Source organism: Cuculus canorus, chromosome 4 (genome assembly GCF_017976375.1).
Source record: "Cuculus canorus isolate bCucCan1 chromosome 4, bCucCan1.pri, whole genome shotgun sequence".
Classification (NCBI taxonomy): Eukaryota; Metazoa; Chordata; class Aves; order Cuculiformes; family Cuculidae; genus Cuculus; species Cuculus canorus.
Genome location: NC_071404.1, coordinates 63,876,094 through 63,892,255, shown reverse-complemented (window position 1 = coordinate 63,892,255; position 16,162 = coordinate 63,876,094). Strand labels below are relative to the sequence as shown.

General features: G+C 39.0%; 1 protein-coding gene across 4 annotated transcripts in view; it reads right to left on the bottom strand.

Annotated features, from left to right (window-relative positions):
* The window catches only part of NR3C2 (nuclear receptor subfamily 3 group C member 2), a 210,434-nt gene that overhangs the window by 184,119 nt on the left and 10,153 nt on the right, over nt 1–16,162 (bottom strand). Inside the window, exon 1 of one of the 4 annotated variants that reach the window (XM_054064841.1) lies at nt 4,828–5,041. The exons of the other annotated variants lie outside the window; for them this stretch is intronic. Coding sequence (XP_053920816.1) covers nt 4,828–5,006 — 179 coding nt within the window. The 5' untranslated portion in view covers nt 5,007–5,041. Of the gene's footprint in view, nt 1–4,827; nt 5,042–16,162 lie in introns of those variants that run through there. 4 annotated transcript variants of the gene reach the window in all.

Sequence of the window (16,162 nt, the reverse complement as noted above, 5' to 3'; positions counted from 1 at the left end):
TCAGAACATTGATCCAGTAGTGAAACCTGAAGGAACACATGTGGGAACATACACAGTCTTAACCGAAAACAACAACAAAGGGACACCACTCGCAAAGGTCATATTTGGCCAAGAGGCACTTTATATTCCTCCTTCACATGGTGGAGGATAGTAGTTCAGGGCAACCCTCAGTCACCAGCGAATAGGGAGAGGGAGAAAGAGTGAAAGCCACAAACATAGACAGGAATGAAAGGTACATTTCTGGGATACAGATCACAGAAGAAATACAGACTGCGTTTCGGCACTTTATCCTGAGTTATTTGCAGTTATTGGCAACTTCCTAAACCTGGTTTACCCATTTCAGTCAAAACATGCTTGAGTCCATCATCAGAAAGAATCAGGGGGCTTTTGCCCAGATATAAACAATGTCTTGCATACCAAAACTGGATCCCACCTCCCCAACAAGCTCTTTGTTTCTAAAACTTCTGCCTATCCCAGAAGGGAGCACCAATAATACCTCCAGCCTTTCTAGAAGTTTCTAAACAGCTCTCAAAGTGCAGACCCCCTTCTCACATGTATCCAGAAGTTAGTAGTGCCCAATGGCAGACTCTGCTCCAAGCCCTTCAGGAAGGCTCACAGCGTCATGGATGCCAAGGATGAGGAGGGCTGGTGGCAATTGCTACACAAATACCTTCCTCACCTCACTGGCAATGCCCAGCATGAACTTTCTAGTAAGGAAACATAGTTTACTTCTAAATTTTTCTGCAACAGTGTTAAGCAGTAGCCAGATGAAAATGGAGGCAGAAAACTCCCATCCACTATGATATGCCTTTAAGACATTCCTTCTCCAAATGGATCCACTTGACTTTTTTGAAGTCAACTTTGGTCCTTCCTAGCAACATTCAATCTTAACACCATCTCTTAGCCCCTCTTCTGCAATCTGTTTTGTCACAAACCACATGTAAGTGGTACATTAGATCTGTGGGACACATGCTAAGGATGCTATCCCAAGCTCCTGCAATAAATCACCACCTAACAGTAACACAAACGTCCTTTTTTAACTCAGTTTGCCAGAATTTTCTCCTATGTCAGCGTGGTCATTTAGCTCTACAAAGCTAGTCATCAGAATCAGGAAAATACTTACCAACTTAGGTACATAGCAACGCTAATGACAAGAAGGCCACTGACAGAAGACCTAGTTCTGTTGTTGAACACAACCAATATACTTCTAATTTCTTGTCAGGCTTAGCTGCTAAAGACTTAAGATACATAAGACCAGTTCCTTCAATACTTGCATCCCAGGGAACAGGATTTCGTGAGAAACACACAAGTTCTTTGTATCTGTGCCTTAATTAAATTAGATGGTTTCAAATTAATAAACTCTGAAAAATTAAAGACAAGATACGTAAAACATGTCCATCTTAAAACTGCTTTAAAAAATTTCATGGAGAGTTCACAAGACTGCATAAGCATGGACAAAACCCATTGTTACCTACATAAGCCAGCAGCAAGAGTTTTTCATAATCTGACTTTCACGAATGAAGTGCGGAGTTGATTTTATCTGGTACACCACAGTAATTGGCTGTGTAGCTTCATGAAACTGCTACAAATAGCATTACAGCCAAAACCCAATTGTTGCTGAAATGCATTCAGCAAAATGGAAAATACAGAGAAATAAACCACAGTAATTGTCTCTCAACCCACTTTATATATTGTTTCTAAATTACATAGTATTGTATTTTCTAGTTTTTAATATAGGTTCCCATTGAGAAACTGATAACACAGGAGACATTCTTTGACCTTTTCCCCCTGAATATCTAAATAATACACCACACAGGTTTATAAAGCAAATAACTCTCTAGCCTTTTATTAGATCCCAAGGGATAAAATCTGTTTTAAAAAAACACCACTGGTAGCAACACATATAAGGGCTAATGCAAAGCATTTTCCTTGCCATGCTATTTCTCACCTGCATCACAATTTTCTTCTATAAAGCTACAATTGTAGTTTACAAGCTTACACATATCCAAAAGACAAAAAATTGGACTTCTAACACTTGAAAATTTGCACTGAACATCCGAATACAGTGACTGACAACATAATCCCGCACACCCACCGATTCGCAGTTAACGGATCCAAACTCAGCACTGCTGTCTCTTGAAAGGCTTGACCCAACCAACGGACTAAATAACTTATCAAGCTTTTCTATTCCCCAGATATTGCAGAAAGTATTTCATGGACTTGTTCCAAATTTAGCAGGATGTTAAAAACCACACAGCCACCAGAGAAGTAATTTGTGGGGCAGCTAAATCAAAAAGCTACGCAGATCCTTTAAAAGAGGCCTTTCGGGGATTTTGATTTGATAATGTTTGTATCTCTACAATTAATCACAAAATAATGAAGGATTCAAGTCATCACAGTCAGGGATTGGGAGTGTGAAAAGATGCACGCTGTGCATGACAAGAATCAAACTGCCAGAACAACTCAGGGGAAAAAAGCATAATATAAAACAGTTGATATAAGTTAGAAACATCGGAAACTTTCAACCTGCAGCAGCTTAAGCAAAGCCTTTGTAGACGGCCAGTCCCACTGATTTTAATGGGGCCACTAGTGCAAATAAAAAGCTCCATGTAAGAGCCTTGCTGCCAGACCATGCATCAAGCAGCGTGTCAGGAGAAGCCGTCAGGACTAACTGAAGTGAGATCAAATCCTCCATCTACAAACACAACCTGGTCTGCTTCTAAAACTTGGAGCAGATGCTATTTCAGAAAATGGGGATTATAAACCACTGTTATATCCAGAGCTGATTTCAGGTTTTTGTGGGGGCTGCTGTCACCACACCTATTTGAAAGAATCATCTTAGAACTCTATTCTGATCTCATTCACGATCAGTTTCTGACATTGGTTTGCATAAAGTAAATTAACAAGTGGCACAACGGATAGTTAACATGAATTTTGAGCTGCTTCCTCAAATGAGACCAGTATTTCACTACAGTTTCCAAATAAACGACAGAAAATTATCTGAATAAGAAACAAAATATTAATAAGTTGTTTCTCTTCTCTTTACAATTTCTCAGGTTTTGACAAGTGGAATTGTAAGCTGAAATATTCCTGGAGCCTTTCCAACACAGATAGCTGATATTAGTAGGGTTTTTTTCAAACTTAGTTCATTATTCAAAGTTACATCTACATTGGTCATACACAAGTTGATTTTCCCCTCCTTCCTTCACTGATGAGCTATTCCTCAGCATTTCCTCAAGGCAATACACGCAGTCCCAACGAATTAGAGTTTTAATTTCTACAGCCATCCTGTGGTGGAATGCTGAGCAAAATACTAGCTCTATGGAAAGCAAGTGGGAATGGTCATCGATTCTCATGAGGGCATATTTCATCCCCTTGACAGATTTTTCTCCTTCTTAATTCAAATGGTAACAAGTTTCTTTTTTACGGAGCTGTTTTCCCATGTTTTAATGAGACAAAATATCAGTTCTTCATCATTTTATCTCATTTTTTTTTGAAAACTGACAATAACAAAGTTTTTATTGACATCATTTCCTCAAAAATTAAATGCCTGCCTTCTGCCAAGCATCTGAAGAAAATTACTTACACTCGCCCATTTAAAAATCACTCAAAAATGCCTAAAATTGTTATTTACCAATATTTAAATAATAAAATAATAAAAAAGTTTAATAAGACAGCCTAGGATATCAGTTAGTGCACTATTTTATTCCGGCTAACACAGAGAAACTTGAGTACCTACTGATGCAAGAGTTAAAAATGTCATGTATGTTTCATGATTTATTACAGACACAAAGATGGACACTAGTTATTACATTTCAAACACCCTCACCCCCCTAAAAACAACCCCAAAACAAAGATAAACACTAGTGCGACCTTTCCGCTATTGCTTATGGAAATCTAGAAGCAGTAAGTAAGCATCTTACTGGTACACAACACCGATGGATATCAAAAGGCATCATGCAGCTCTTAGAAGCATTAACTCTGCTCTATTCCTTTGCCTTCTGCCTCTAACATTAAATATAACCACTTTTCCCACTATGATAATAGTAAACAAAAAAATACGAGTTGCCAGCAAAGCCTGAGCAACAAAACATTGTCATGAAAGCTTTTATTTTCAATGTGAGCAGAGACTTTTCCAGGATTAGTTCAGTGCTGAAAAAGCCCATTTACTATTCAAATAATTTCAGCTTTTATGAACTCTGACATGAAAAAATGCTCATCTGAGTAGACCGGTTCAGCTTACACGTGGAAAGCTCTTCATCTGACCAAAGCTACTTTTTCCACTTACAGTATGAAGGATCATGCTTCTGCGGATACATTGGGGAGAGAGAGTTTCGCTGAACAGTTCTCTTTTACTGTAACTATAAGAACTTTTTAAAAAAGACTACAAATTTTAAACTTGCTAGTTTTTTATACTGTAGTTGTACATAACGTTTAAATACCAATTCAGAATATTTTTAAATATCTATCTTATATTTCCTAGAAAGCATCTTGCTTGCAAAGCACATCATGATAACCTTAAATTTCTACTTCTAGTATAATATACTAAATTACCAGCAAGATCTTTCTCTTTTTTATTTAAAAAGTCACAACTTAAACAAGAACTTCATTTTATCAGCTCAAAATTCAGCTTTTATTTCCATTTCTCTATTTCCCTTTATATAATGCATCCAACACAGAGAAGGGGCAGGCTATCCAGGCTAGCCACAACAGCACAAAATGAAGATAATATGCTACTTCTTTCTACTTCTGTACTCAGTCTTTATATCAGGCTTCAGTCTTGGCTTTTGAACTATGAACCCCGCCGGGTGCTGCATGTAGACCTACCTCCTATGTCCGGTTAACTTGGAAGCTTGTACTAGTCTACAGGGAGAGTCGCTCTGCAGAATATCCAGCACTGACACAGGCTGCAGAAAAACACCAAAACTGAAGCCCAAATACAGGATCTTCCAATTTCTTGATTTCACTGGTGTCAGTTGGTAGATTTTCAATAGGCCTCCTATCATACTTTTTTTTTCCTTCCCCTCCTCATTCTGGGAGCACAGCCAATCCCCAGCACAGCAGCTGACTTTCCCCAGAACTAACTAGAAATATTCTGATAGACTCTATTTATAGACTCAAAACTTAGAACTAGAAGCAGCCAACCGAATTTTTCCACTCCTTACTCCCCTTTGTTATCTATCTATCTGTCCTAGGCTAACCTAAATTCCACCTTCTCTGTTTCTCAGGGCAGAACTACCCTGCCCAGAATAGGTCTACCATAGGCACACACACCTCTTACACATCCAAAGCACGTGGGGAGACCCTTACATGCAATTTACTGAACAGGATAAAAGAAAGAATCCTATGCTTCTATGTCTCTCTAGGAAGTATTCATGCTGATCTTCTCCTTGTCACTACAAGTCAAAGTTGCAGAAGAAAATAAAATCAAGATTTCTGTAAAAGATTCTACTATCTGTATCTCAGACCTCTGCTAACTCAAGAGACCAGTTTGGACATGCACATAATTTCTTAGTTTACTTTAACAAAAGCAACAATAAGTAAGAACTTCCTTTGAGAGGCTTAAATGGTAGAGGACACCTACCGGCTTTATTCTTGTTGTATTTTTTAAACACACATATGCACACACACACGTATACATAAGCTAATACTTGCAGAAGTCAAGTGAGGTTAGTCCCATTGGTTTAGGCACAGTGCAAAAAACACAGCAGAAGAAAAACTGCATCCCAAATAAGAACAAAATATCAGCTACCTTGTTCTTGCACACGTGACTCTAAAATTATTTATTTACAATACTATCAGATTCTGCTGAGTATTCCATACTGCAGATAAGGTATCAAAAGTATATATTTTGAAATGGAAAGATTGGTGTGCTCTGGAAGCAATACCTGGCAAATTTGATTTTTACTTAACCTTACAAATGCTGCTACGAAATTCTACTCGATATTTACTTCAAGCCTTTAAAGAAACAGACTAATTCATACTAAGCTACTGGTTAAAGCATTGAGAATTTGGCGGAGAAGCCCCAACCTAAATTTACTCTTGACATCTCACTTTCCTAATCCACAGACCTGATGTAATATAGAAATATAACTAAGAGCTGGATATGTAGTTACCTTGCATTTGCTGGCTCTGTGACAGCACGGGTACTAATGCTTTGGACACTGCAGGCAATGCAGACAAATTAACAGAGATAAACAAAAAGTTCTGCTCTTCTGCTTGGTTTTGTGTATACTTAATTAAAAAACAAACAAACAAACAAACAAAAAGCCACAACATTAATGCAAAGCCTTCTACAAATGGCAGAAGATTTTCACATTTCTGTCATCTGAACGGGGATAATTTAACAAATTCCAAGCCTAGTAGAGAGTACCTTAATCTGCTGATGTAATAGATCAGACAAGGGATACACTGTATCAAAAAAACAGTAAATGGGAAACATTTGTGTATTTACTGCTGTCTTTCAAACTAATCCCGTGAAATAGATCTATAAACATTATTAGTCAAAGCTACTTCTTGTAACCTAAGATGACTAAAAATTGAGAACATGCAACAAGTTTTGCTAGGACCTGGTGCACTACATTAAACTTGCATCCTCATGTGCCAATACCTGCTGTTTTCCTTGCTCCTATAATCCTTCTCTCTTTTTCATTACATCATATTACTTAATCTTCTGCATCCATTATCTCTATCATTCCTATTTGGTCCTGAATGTTTTTTTTCTGATCGGTATGAAAATTACACTAATTTCTATTGACTTACTGATTGAAGTCACGCTAACATCAATATCACCTCTGACTCCAGGGTACACCACATGATGGAATAAAGTCAATATATATCCTAACAGGGATTTAGGGAGTGTTAGGAATGGTTGGACTCGATAACCCAGTGGGTCCCTTCCAACCTAGTGATTCTATGATTCTAATAATAATCCAGCAGTAACTCTTCTTATGGACTGAGATGCAGCACAAGCTCAAAGCCTCAGGTACCTTGAGCAGAATTTGGGAAGAACTATAAAGGTCCACGCTGCTGGCGTTGTTGTAAACTAGTCTCCAGGGATCCCTGCTGACCCCCACCACTGCTACCATCCAGAAGCACTGCTGGGGCTGCCATCTCCTCACACCTTGAAGCATGCCAACCTTGCACATGAGCTTGGCAGATGGAGGACCCGGCTTCTACGCTGCACCAGAGTCAGCTTCATGGACCTTGCTGTAACCTTAGTAAGACTTTCTTTTAATAAGCACAATATCAAGTGTTTGTGCTGAAGCAAGCAGAACCTGAAGCACCTTGAGATCATGGGAAGGGCCAATACAGGTGGAAGGACATGGAGCAACGGTGGAGGACATGGAGTGTTTTGTTCATCACAGTATGTAGGGTATGAAAATAAGAAAAACATGAAGCTCCTCTTAAGAAGTTAGTGAATGAGTTCAAAACTCATCTGGACCCTGGAATTACAGTGGTGATTCATTAGAAATTAAGATAAGTTTATGACTGCATCTATCTTATATACAGACTTAATGGCTTTAAGTAGTTTCCAAGCCACTAATACACCATCTTTTCAACTCAGCCTCATATTAAAATTAATTTATCAGACATCCACAATATATAATTAGCTGCAAATCAATAGGTTTACTTTACAAAAAGATTATTGATCCACAAAGTAGGTTGTTTCCCTGAAACTACAATTCTAAGTTGTTAAATTTGTTTCCCTAAGTTACAGCAGCTTGTAGACATTTAACATAGCTGCGTATAATCAAAACAATGCTGTTTTCCTTTGCAGGTTAATATCTTAATAAATAAGAGCATCTGTAAATCGTATCTAAATCTTTCAAATAGTTGAAAAGAAGTCAAGTTCATTAATGAAAAAAAAAACAGGAAACAGCCTATTTGTCACTTCAGTTTCATTTCCTACTTTCAGGATTTAATTCTGTTTTTAAGATTCTAGAGTGCTGAGAGGGAAGAGTAACTAGGTACTCTGCTCGTTCTGGACACAACTTACAAACAAACACATATACTGAAAATAGTGCCTCTAATTTTACTGTGGAATAATTTCCTCTGCCTGTAACCCTGAATCTTTTTTCAATTACGAATGCTTGAGTTAAAAGGTAAAGATGCAATTAACACATAGGCAGTATCTAGTTTACAGGCAGCGTGACTGCAACAGAAGGAGATCCTGAGGGTCCACTACCCGTTTTATAGGTGTTGCAAGGATTATGCCTCAGGTCAGCTCCAGTGAGGTCCCATGGACAGAAGACACTAGGGGCTGGAGGGTTTTAGGGGGTTCCTGGAGTACTTTTTTCATTCACTGCAGGCTAAAAAGTATCTATTTTTTCACTCCTCAGCTGCCCTGTGATGTGAACTGCAAAACAGATGTGGGCAACTGGAAGAATCACTTCAAAAGCACATTTCTAGTCCAAAAAAAGTGCTAACAAAAACAGAACAAGTTTGTTAGTAGCCTTCTGGACACAGTTAACTCTTGTAGGGAAAGAAATGCAGTACAATTTGCACGATGGCTGCAATTTTGGTCCCAGGAAGAAAAAAGTAAATCAGCAACTCACTCTTTTCACATATATTTCTATAAAAATTAGCTTCTATGATTTTTTTCCTTTTTAAAATAACATGTCCATCCAAAACGCTCATCCTCCTTTCTTCTTCCACCAAATGAGTTTAATATGGTCTCAGTAACAGTCCTTTATCTCATTATCTGCATGTGCAGTTTGAAGTTGACATTACCACATATTTAATCAGTCACGGTTTTCAATGCCTAATCTCCTTTTTACTCTCAGTTCTTCAAAAACATCAATTCCAAGCAGTCTCAAGAATCAGAAAGGTTAGTTGGGAAACAAGCACCAATCAAGTGCATTGTTTCACTGCAACATTATCTTATGTCATGCAGTGACATATCTTATGCAACATTATCTTATGGCAGCAGCCATAAAGCCCTGGACCACTTCCAATATTTACTTCCATACAGGGAGTAGAACCTGCCACTTCTACCCTCACCATCACTTTATTAATCTTCCAGCTAGTTCACACCGATTCTGATTAAAATAACAATTTAAAAATTCTAATCGAATAAATTGGAATTATTTTCGTTTACCACAATGTATCTCAAGCAAAAGTATGGCAAAGCCATACAGGGTTTTATAGAGCTAATCCAGCAGCAATGTGGATGCGTTATACAGTGAGGCAGTCCATGACAAAGGTCCAATGTGTAATTTTGACAAGCCAGTCACATTCAGTAACTTTTTCTAATCCTTAAGGAACGTTTATTGGCCAATATTTGTTTTTAATCATTAACTTAAGAAAGCCTTAGTGCTCTAAAGCAAGCAAATTTAAAACGAAAGCAACAAAATCAAAACATTCTAAACCCTACATCCAAGCAACCAAGCTACCAGCTGGGGGGAAACCCCCAAGAAATGGGGGAAGAGGACCTGTGCTGCAGCATCCCACCAGAGCATCCCATCACCTTCCAGTCAGGGTCAGAAGCACTGCAGGAGCCCCCACTGCACACAGCTTCAGAGAGCAGGTTTACTGCCCAAATGTATGGACACAGACACGCACGTAACAAAGGATTGTGCCCACCTCTGGAACACCTCCTGTCAGTTATAGAAAGTGACACCTGCAGTGGCCCAAAAGTGTGCATTCCCTGACCGATGGGCCAGAACTGATGACGTATGTTTGTTTTCCACTAAATAATAATAAAAACAAATGGACCTTGATGCTTAGATATGGCCAACACAATACTATATTGTCTTCAAATGAGACACTAATTTTTCCAGAAAGTCTTTGCGTATCCCAGGATCAACACCTGTGCAAGGTTTCTGTTGTTTGGAGCTGCTTTTTTTTTTTTTTTAATTTATCTAAACAAGTTTGCAAGTTAATAAAGTTAGATCTAGCGAAGTAGATCTGAAGGCACCACTAGAGAAAGAGCTCCTAACTGCTCTAACATACTGCACTCTCTAGCACAAATTTAATTTAGTTTAAAATAATGACGCTGACAGCTCAGATAGTCTGCCTGGAAACAGTGCAAATTTCCCACCCACCTTCATTTGCGAGGTCCCTGGCACTCCAGTCTTCAAAAATGCTGAAGTGCATGACAGTTTTCTAGAGACAAGCCTTCAGAAATGCTAAAAGTGAGATCTCCAACCTTTTGGAGTGGCTCATATTTGAACTCAAGGCTCCTGCAGGAAAATAAAGATCGCTGTCTTGATGCCCTGACCTTAAGGTGTGCTTCCAGAAGCCATCCTTTTTCTGCTCCTAGTTTGAGGGCAATAACATGAGCGTTATCTAGAAGGCCAGGTCTCACCTCCAGCCTTGCTTCAGTCCATGTTTGAACAGTGAATACGGCAAATGGCCTGCAAAAGAGCCCCCTCCCCACTTCCTTACCTGCAGCAGTACTAATGCAGAGCTAAAGACACAAACATGATTGATTTTTCAAGGTGAGACGTTGCCAGAGTAAACCAGTGCTCACTGGTTGTGAAACCAGGTTTCCCAAGGGCTCAGAGAGCACAGGTCTTGGTAAGGACACGCTGGGTGACGTATTCACACGAGTACACAGCCACGGCTGCCTTGCGCAAGCTCGCGGGGATGCACGGGCACAGGCAGCTGCCCACCACGCAGGACAAGGCGCTCTGATGACACAAGCACCTCACTCTGTTCACGTACCAGCAAAACTCAGCAGCCGCCCCTTCTCCTACATGGCCTGAATATGCCATCAAGAAGCAAGGCATGACTTCAATATTCACTGAGCACTGCTTTGCCTAGAGAAATGCTCCAATCTCCTTCGGAGACTCCTAAGGCAAGACTGGGACAGCTTCCATGCACCCTCCGCCCTGACCCCTGAGGCAGGAACACAAGAAGAGGCAGCACACGAAAGAAATTAAGTACTGTAGCGATGGGGTTTCTGGGGCTACACTATGATGTATTGATGAAACATGGTATTCAGCAAACTACTGCCAAGACTGCTAGCAAGATCGCATAGTTCAGCAGCTGGGAGAGCCAAAACCCCAGGCAGGACAAATGCAGCCATTTACTATCCAATTCTGACCTGCGATTAAAATCTCTCAGACCACTGATAGATTACAATGTCCAAAATAAACCTCTAAAATGCACGCTACTTTTGTAGACGTGAGACTGAATATGGACCCGAAACGGTCATACTCATAAACAGAAGTAAGATACTCTCCCAAATCAAAAAGAACCGGTAAACATTATTAGAGATGGCAGAATTTTTTCATCTCTTTTCATAAACCTAATTGATAGAGAATTGGTTTATAAAGCCATCACTTCTAGAAACTTGGGACAGCACCTCTCAAAAGCAAACACATAAAAAAAAAAATCAACATATTCTTGTGTCTAGTCCAAATCTTAGCCTGAAAGCCCATTCAAAAAGTTATTTCACCTCCAGACATAAGTAGAAAGTATTGTTTAGAAGACAGAATGGAAATGAGTGAAGTGATATAAAAATTGTCAGAAACATTCAGCAATTAGTCTGAAATTTGCTTTCTAACCTCAGGGCTGTAATTCTTTGATCTACTATTAATTATCACTAACCACAATCAGCAGCATACCCATACATCTTAGGAGAGCATACAAATTCCTATAAGCCATTTTACATATTATCCACAAATCCTGGATTCTGTTTCTGCTCAGATGTTCCAACCAAAGGGGTTTTTTTTGTCTTTTTAAAGAAAAGCCTTAGTATATATTAACCCTAAGTTACCTCATCTCCAAATAAGAAATTCAAGCTATCAATTTTTTTCACAATGCATATATGCTGCTTACAGATTGCAGCTTTATAGAAATATAATTTAGCAACCAGCTAGCAACACATTCTAATGTAACTGCAGAAGCTTAATTCAAAGTTTAAGATAAAGAAATAAAATACCACTTCAAGTTATTCTCTTGTGACCCACCAAGAATCTGGGAACCTCTGCTACGACACAATTCAGTAAAGAAACAGTGTCTTGCAAAACACTTGTTCATCTACTGAATAGGTACAATCAATGTCACAATGTTTGAAGAATCCAAAATCATCAACAGCATGGTTTTGGTTTTCTGGGTTTAGGGTTTTGTTTTGGTTTGGGCAGTCTTCACGGGGCAAGGATGTTTGGGGTTTGGTTTTTTTTTAAATCTTTCAGCACTGACTTCAGTAAAGCAGAGAAAGACAAGATCACATGCTTTCAGAAAACACACGGTTAAGCTCAGGTAAAGCATGTAAATAAACCTCAGCTGCAAAAAACCAAACCAACAAACAAACAAAAAAACCCCACCAATATGAGAAAGAAAAACAACACAAAAACCCCCAAACAAAAACCAAAGCAAGGCCAAAGCTTCCCATTTAAAAAGACAGCTTATTTGATATTTTTTGTCCTGAAAGGAAATGCACTCTCAAGGTTTTGTAGAACTCCAGGGTTCCCAAACAGAAGGATACATATTACAAAGGATGCACAGGCACCCTGTTTCCAAGAGTGAGGAGGGAGTGCCTCCTCCTGAGCATGTGCACAGAGTCGAGAGCTGCTGCCAGGGCTCTCGACAGTAGTGGTACAACAGCAGACTATCTTGGGAACTACTGGCATGGATAAACAGGGCCTTCCTGACCTTTGATCCTTTCCCCTGTCGTAAATAAAAAAAAAAATATGCCTTCCTCCAAGGTCAGCCTGTCTCCTCCAGCAGCAACACCTACGCGGCTCCAGCAGGAGAGGGCTTCTATGAGGACTCAACAGTTGGTGACCTTCCCCTGCAATTTGCACTACCAGGGCAGCAAGCAGCCGAACCACGCCATGGCCTATTTAGGGTGCATTCAAACGTGCCCAATAATGCTGTGAGGCTTTGGACAATCGCACACAATGGAAATACTCCTCGTTTTTTTCTGCACAGATCTCTCAAGCAGAGGAGACTGCAGCTGAAGTAAAGTAATTCATATGCTGAGCACCGAGCACTGGGTAGCAACCAGCTGCATGTGAAAACTGATAAAAGTACTAAACTTAGACATATTTAATACCTGTTTTTCACACAGTCTTTTTCGTTTCCTCGTTGGACCATTTTTATCACTGTTATACAGACATATTGTAAAACACTTCTGCCAGAGAACAAGTTATGTCTCTATATTCACCCTAAACTCTGGTATTTTATGATCTCTGAGAGCTTAAATCTGAAATCACAGCACTCCACTGTTCTCCAAGAAGTTTTTGTTGCAATCAGTCTATTATTAATTCCAGCTCCTACAATTTCATTTGAAGACACAATACACACAGTTAAAAAATAGAAACTGCCTTTAAGGGCTTGACAACACGTTTTCTTTTAGTAAGAAATGTGCACGTAGGGTATTTCATAGGCTCCTTTCCCTTTCCGCCCCTTCAGTTTGTTCTCGTGCCCATGTCACACCATGCTACTCACCAAGTTGCGTTGAGCTGTTGGTTTTTAGAGCCTCAAAGTGAACTGGATCAGGAACCCAACCTGCCTCTCAAATACAACGCACCCCAAAAAAAGGGCAAAACCAAAGTCAGACCAGACAAGGCATGGCCCAGCAGTATATCTCACCACTGCAAACAATACATCGTTCAGGTACAAATGACAACCAAGGGCTACTCAAGCCTTGGTTTAGGAAAGCACCGATACATATCCAGAAATCTGATTCAACTGGGCAGAGCACTCCGCAGCAGGTTTAAGTTCCTTTAATGCTAAGTGTTGGTTGAGTAAGGACAGGTTATTGAATCACAACTTAACAATTTACTCCCTCTGCAGACAATATGAGCACTGCACTAGTATTGATACCACTGAAGCAACCCCTATGCACTCTTACCTGCCTAACGCAAGACATAAAACAGGATGGGAACATCTTTTATACAGTATATATTTCAGACTTCAATGCCTTCCAGTCCTTATTAAAATTGACTGATCCATACTGTCATAATACCGACAACCAAAACTTCTTCTGATTGCTAAAATCTGTACACAAAGGTAATACCGCCTTCCTCTTTTTCAGAAAATGGTCAACAGAATGTATCATAGTCAGATTCTGCATAACCAAAACTGATAAAAAAGCTAGTAAACAATTATTAACTACTATCAGAATAAACTACAGCAAACTCATTTCCAGCAAGACAAGCATTGCAAAGTTCAGTGGTATAAGCTGGCAACAGAAATGTTTTAGTAAAACCTTAACTCACACACACACACAAAGAAACAAACAACCCGGAGATACTGGCATATAGGTTGACAACAGAGCTGTTATTTCACCAGATTTGGAAGATCCACCCATTTACGGAGCACAATTTTCCAGCAATGTGGACTTCTCCCTGCCACGGCGTAAGAGTCCACCGATGTGCATAATTTTAAGAGAAAATAAGGCATCATTAGCAATCACATTTTCAAAAGAGACTTCATATAGATTTTGAACTCCTCGGTATAAAGAGCAAAACAACAAAAAAAAAAAGAGCACCCTCAACAAAATAACAACAAAGAAAGCTGCAGAAAGTACAAGTCTGATAAACACGTGCTGGTACACTAAAGGAAACCTCCTGGTCTGACATATTGATACAGACCCCTAACTTCTTTATTTAGAAATAGAGACATAGATGTGTAAAGGTCCCTGTTGTATCAAGATTATACCCAGAGCAGTTAAAAATGACACAAAATTATACAAGAACCTACAAAAACAAGTATCACTTTTCAAATTCAAAAAAATAACTACAGATTTAAACTATAGTCAAGAATATGAGAGAATTATCGGTGCAAAAAGTCTGCATACTACATTTGACAGAAGCTGAAGGGGACAATAGTCCTACCAAGCATGGAGAATATTTTAACGGCTTGGTCTTTTTCCCATAAAGTCCATCAGCAAACAAACAGAGGTCAAGGCTATTCATAAATTTTAAAAATAATATTTACCAGACCTTTATCTCTCTGGCAGGTATAATTCTGATTAGTGACTATTCTAGATAATATTTAACATAAAAGTTTATTTACAAAAATACTTGCAGTAGCCTGAAATCAGATTTTAACCAGAATTATCCATTCAATCAGTGAAGGTTGCACATAAATGAAGACCATGTTGTTGGACTGGGTTTTTGTTTTGGGTTGGGAGAGGGCTTGGGGGGCTGCTACGAGCAGGATCTATGAAAAAAAATGCTGATCCACGTGAATGGCTCAGGAACAGAACAGGTATAAGAAGTCCCTAAAACACTGTCAATGACTATCAAAGATTCGACCTTAAACTCTTAAGAAGTCAGTGGTAGTCTTTCAATCAACTGCTCGTAACAGCCATAAGTTAGATTCTCAAACAGAATGAAACAATGACTGAAATCTCCTTGTCTGAATGACAACAACTGAAACATAATTATTGATAAACATATGTAACTTATGCTAAAACGATAAACTTTTTATATAAAAGCATATATTCAATCTGTGAATTCATCCCACACTGCATCCCATCAGTGAAACTGCTGGAAGAAACTTCAGTAGAAATATCAGCTCTTTTTCACTGCAACTGCTGAGACAAACAAGTATGTATGTGTACATACATGAGTTAATATGGAAATTAGAGGGAAGAGGCACATTTGCAGGAGAAGCTGTAGGTAAGAGCTAAAGCAGCAGAAAGGTCATCCTTCTCAATGTTTACTGTTGTTTCAAGCAGCCATGATATTTCACTATGCCATTTTGAAAATGCATAATTGGCATGATCATGAGGCTTAGGCTGGTACCCTCGTTCAGATGAGCAATTACTTTAAAGTGAAATCTTATCTGGATTTTTAGTATAGGTTTCCATCAATGGCATCACACGTACCTTATTTTTCAAGCCCACTTTGCTATTATTTAGTTTAGAAACCATTATTTCTTAGAAATGTCATTCAGGGGGTGTGGAGGCAGGGGATCTATACACGCAGATCCACCCTCTACTAAAAACTAAACAGCTAAAAACTCTTCAAAGACATGCTCTGCATGCATATTAGCAGAAGAAAAACATTTTAAAGGGAATAAAGGAACCTGGTTTTGCTTAAGAGGCTCTCATTCCCCAAATACAAGTTTATTATAAGGAAGGCTACCACCAGCTATCTTGAAAAGAACCATTATTGTGGACGCTTAATAAAAGTAACTAAAGGAGAAAAAAGAAATGTTCTAGTTGACAGTGGCTACTTGCCACAGTCAGTAAGGTAGC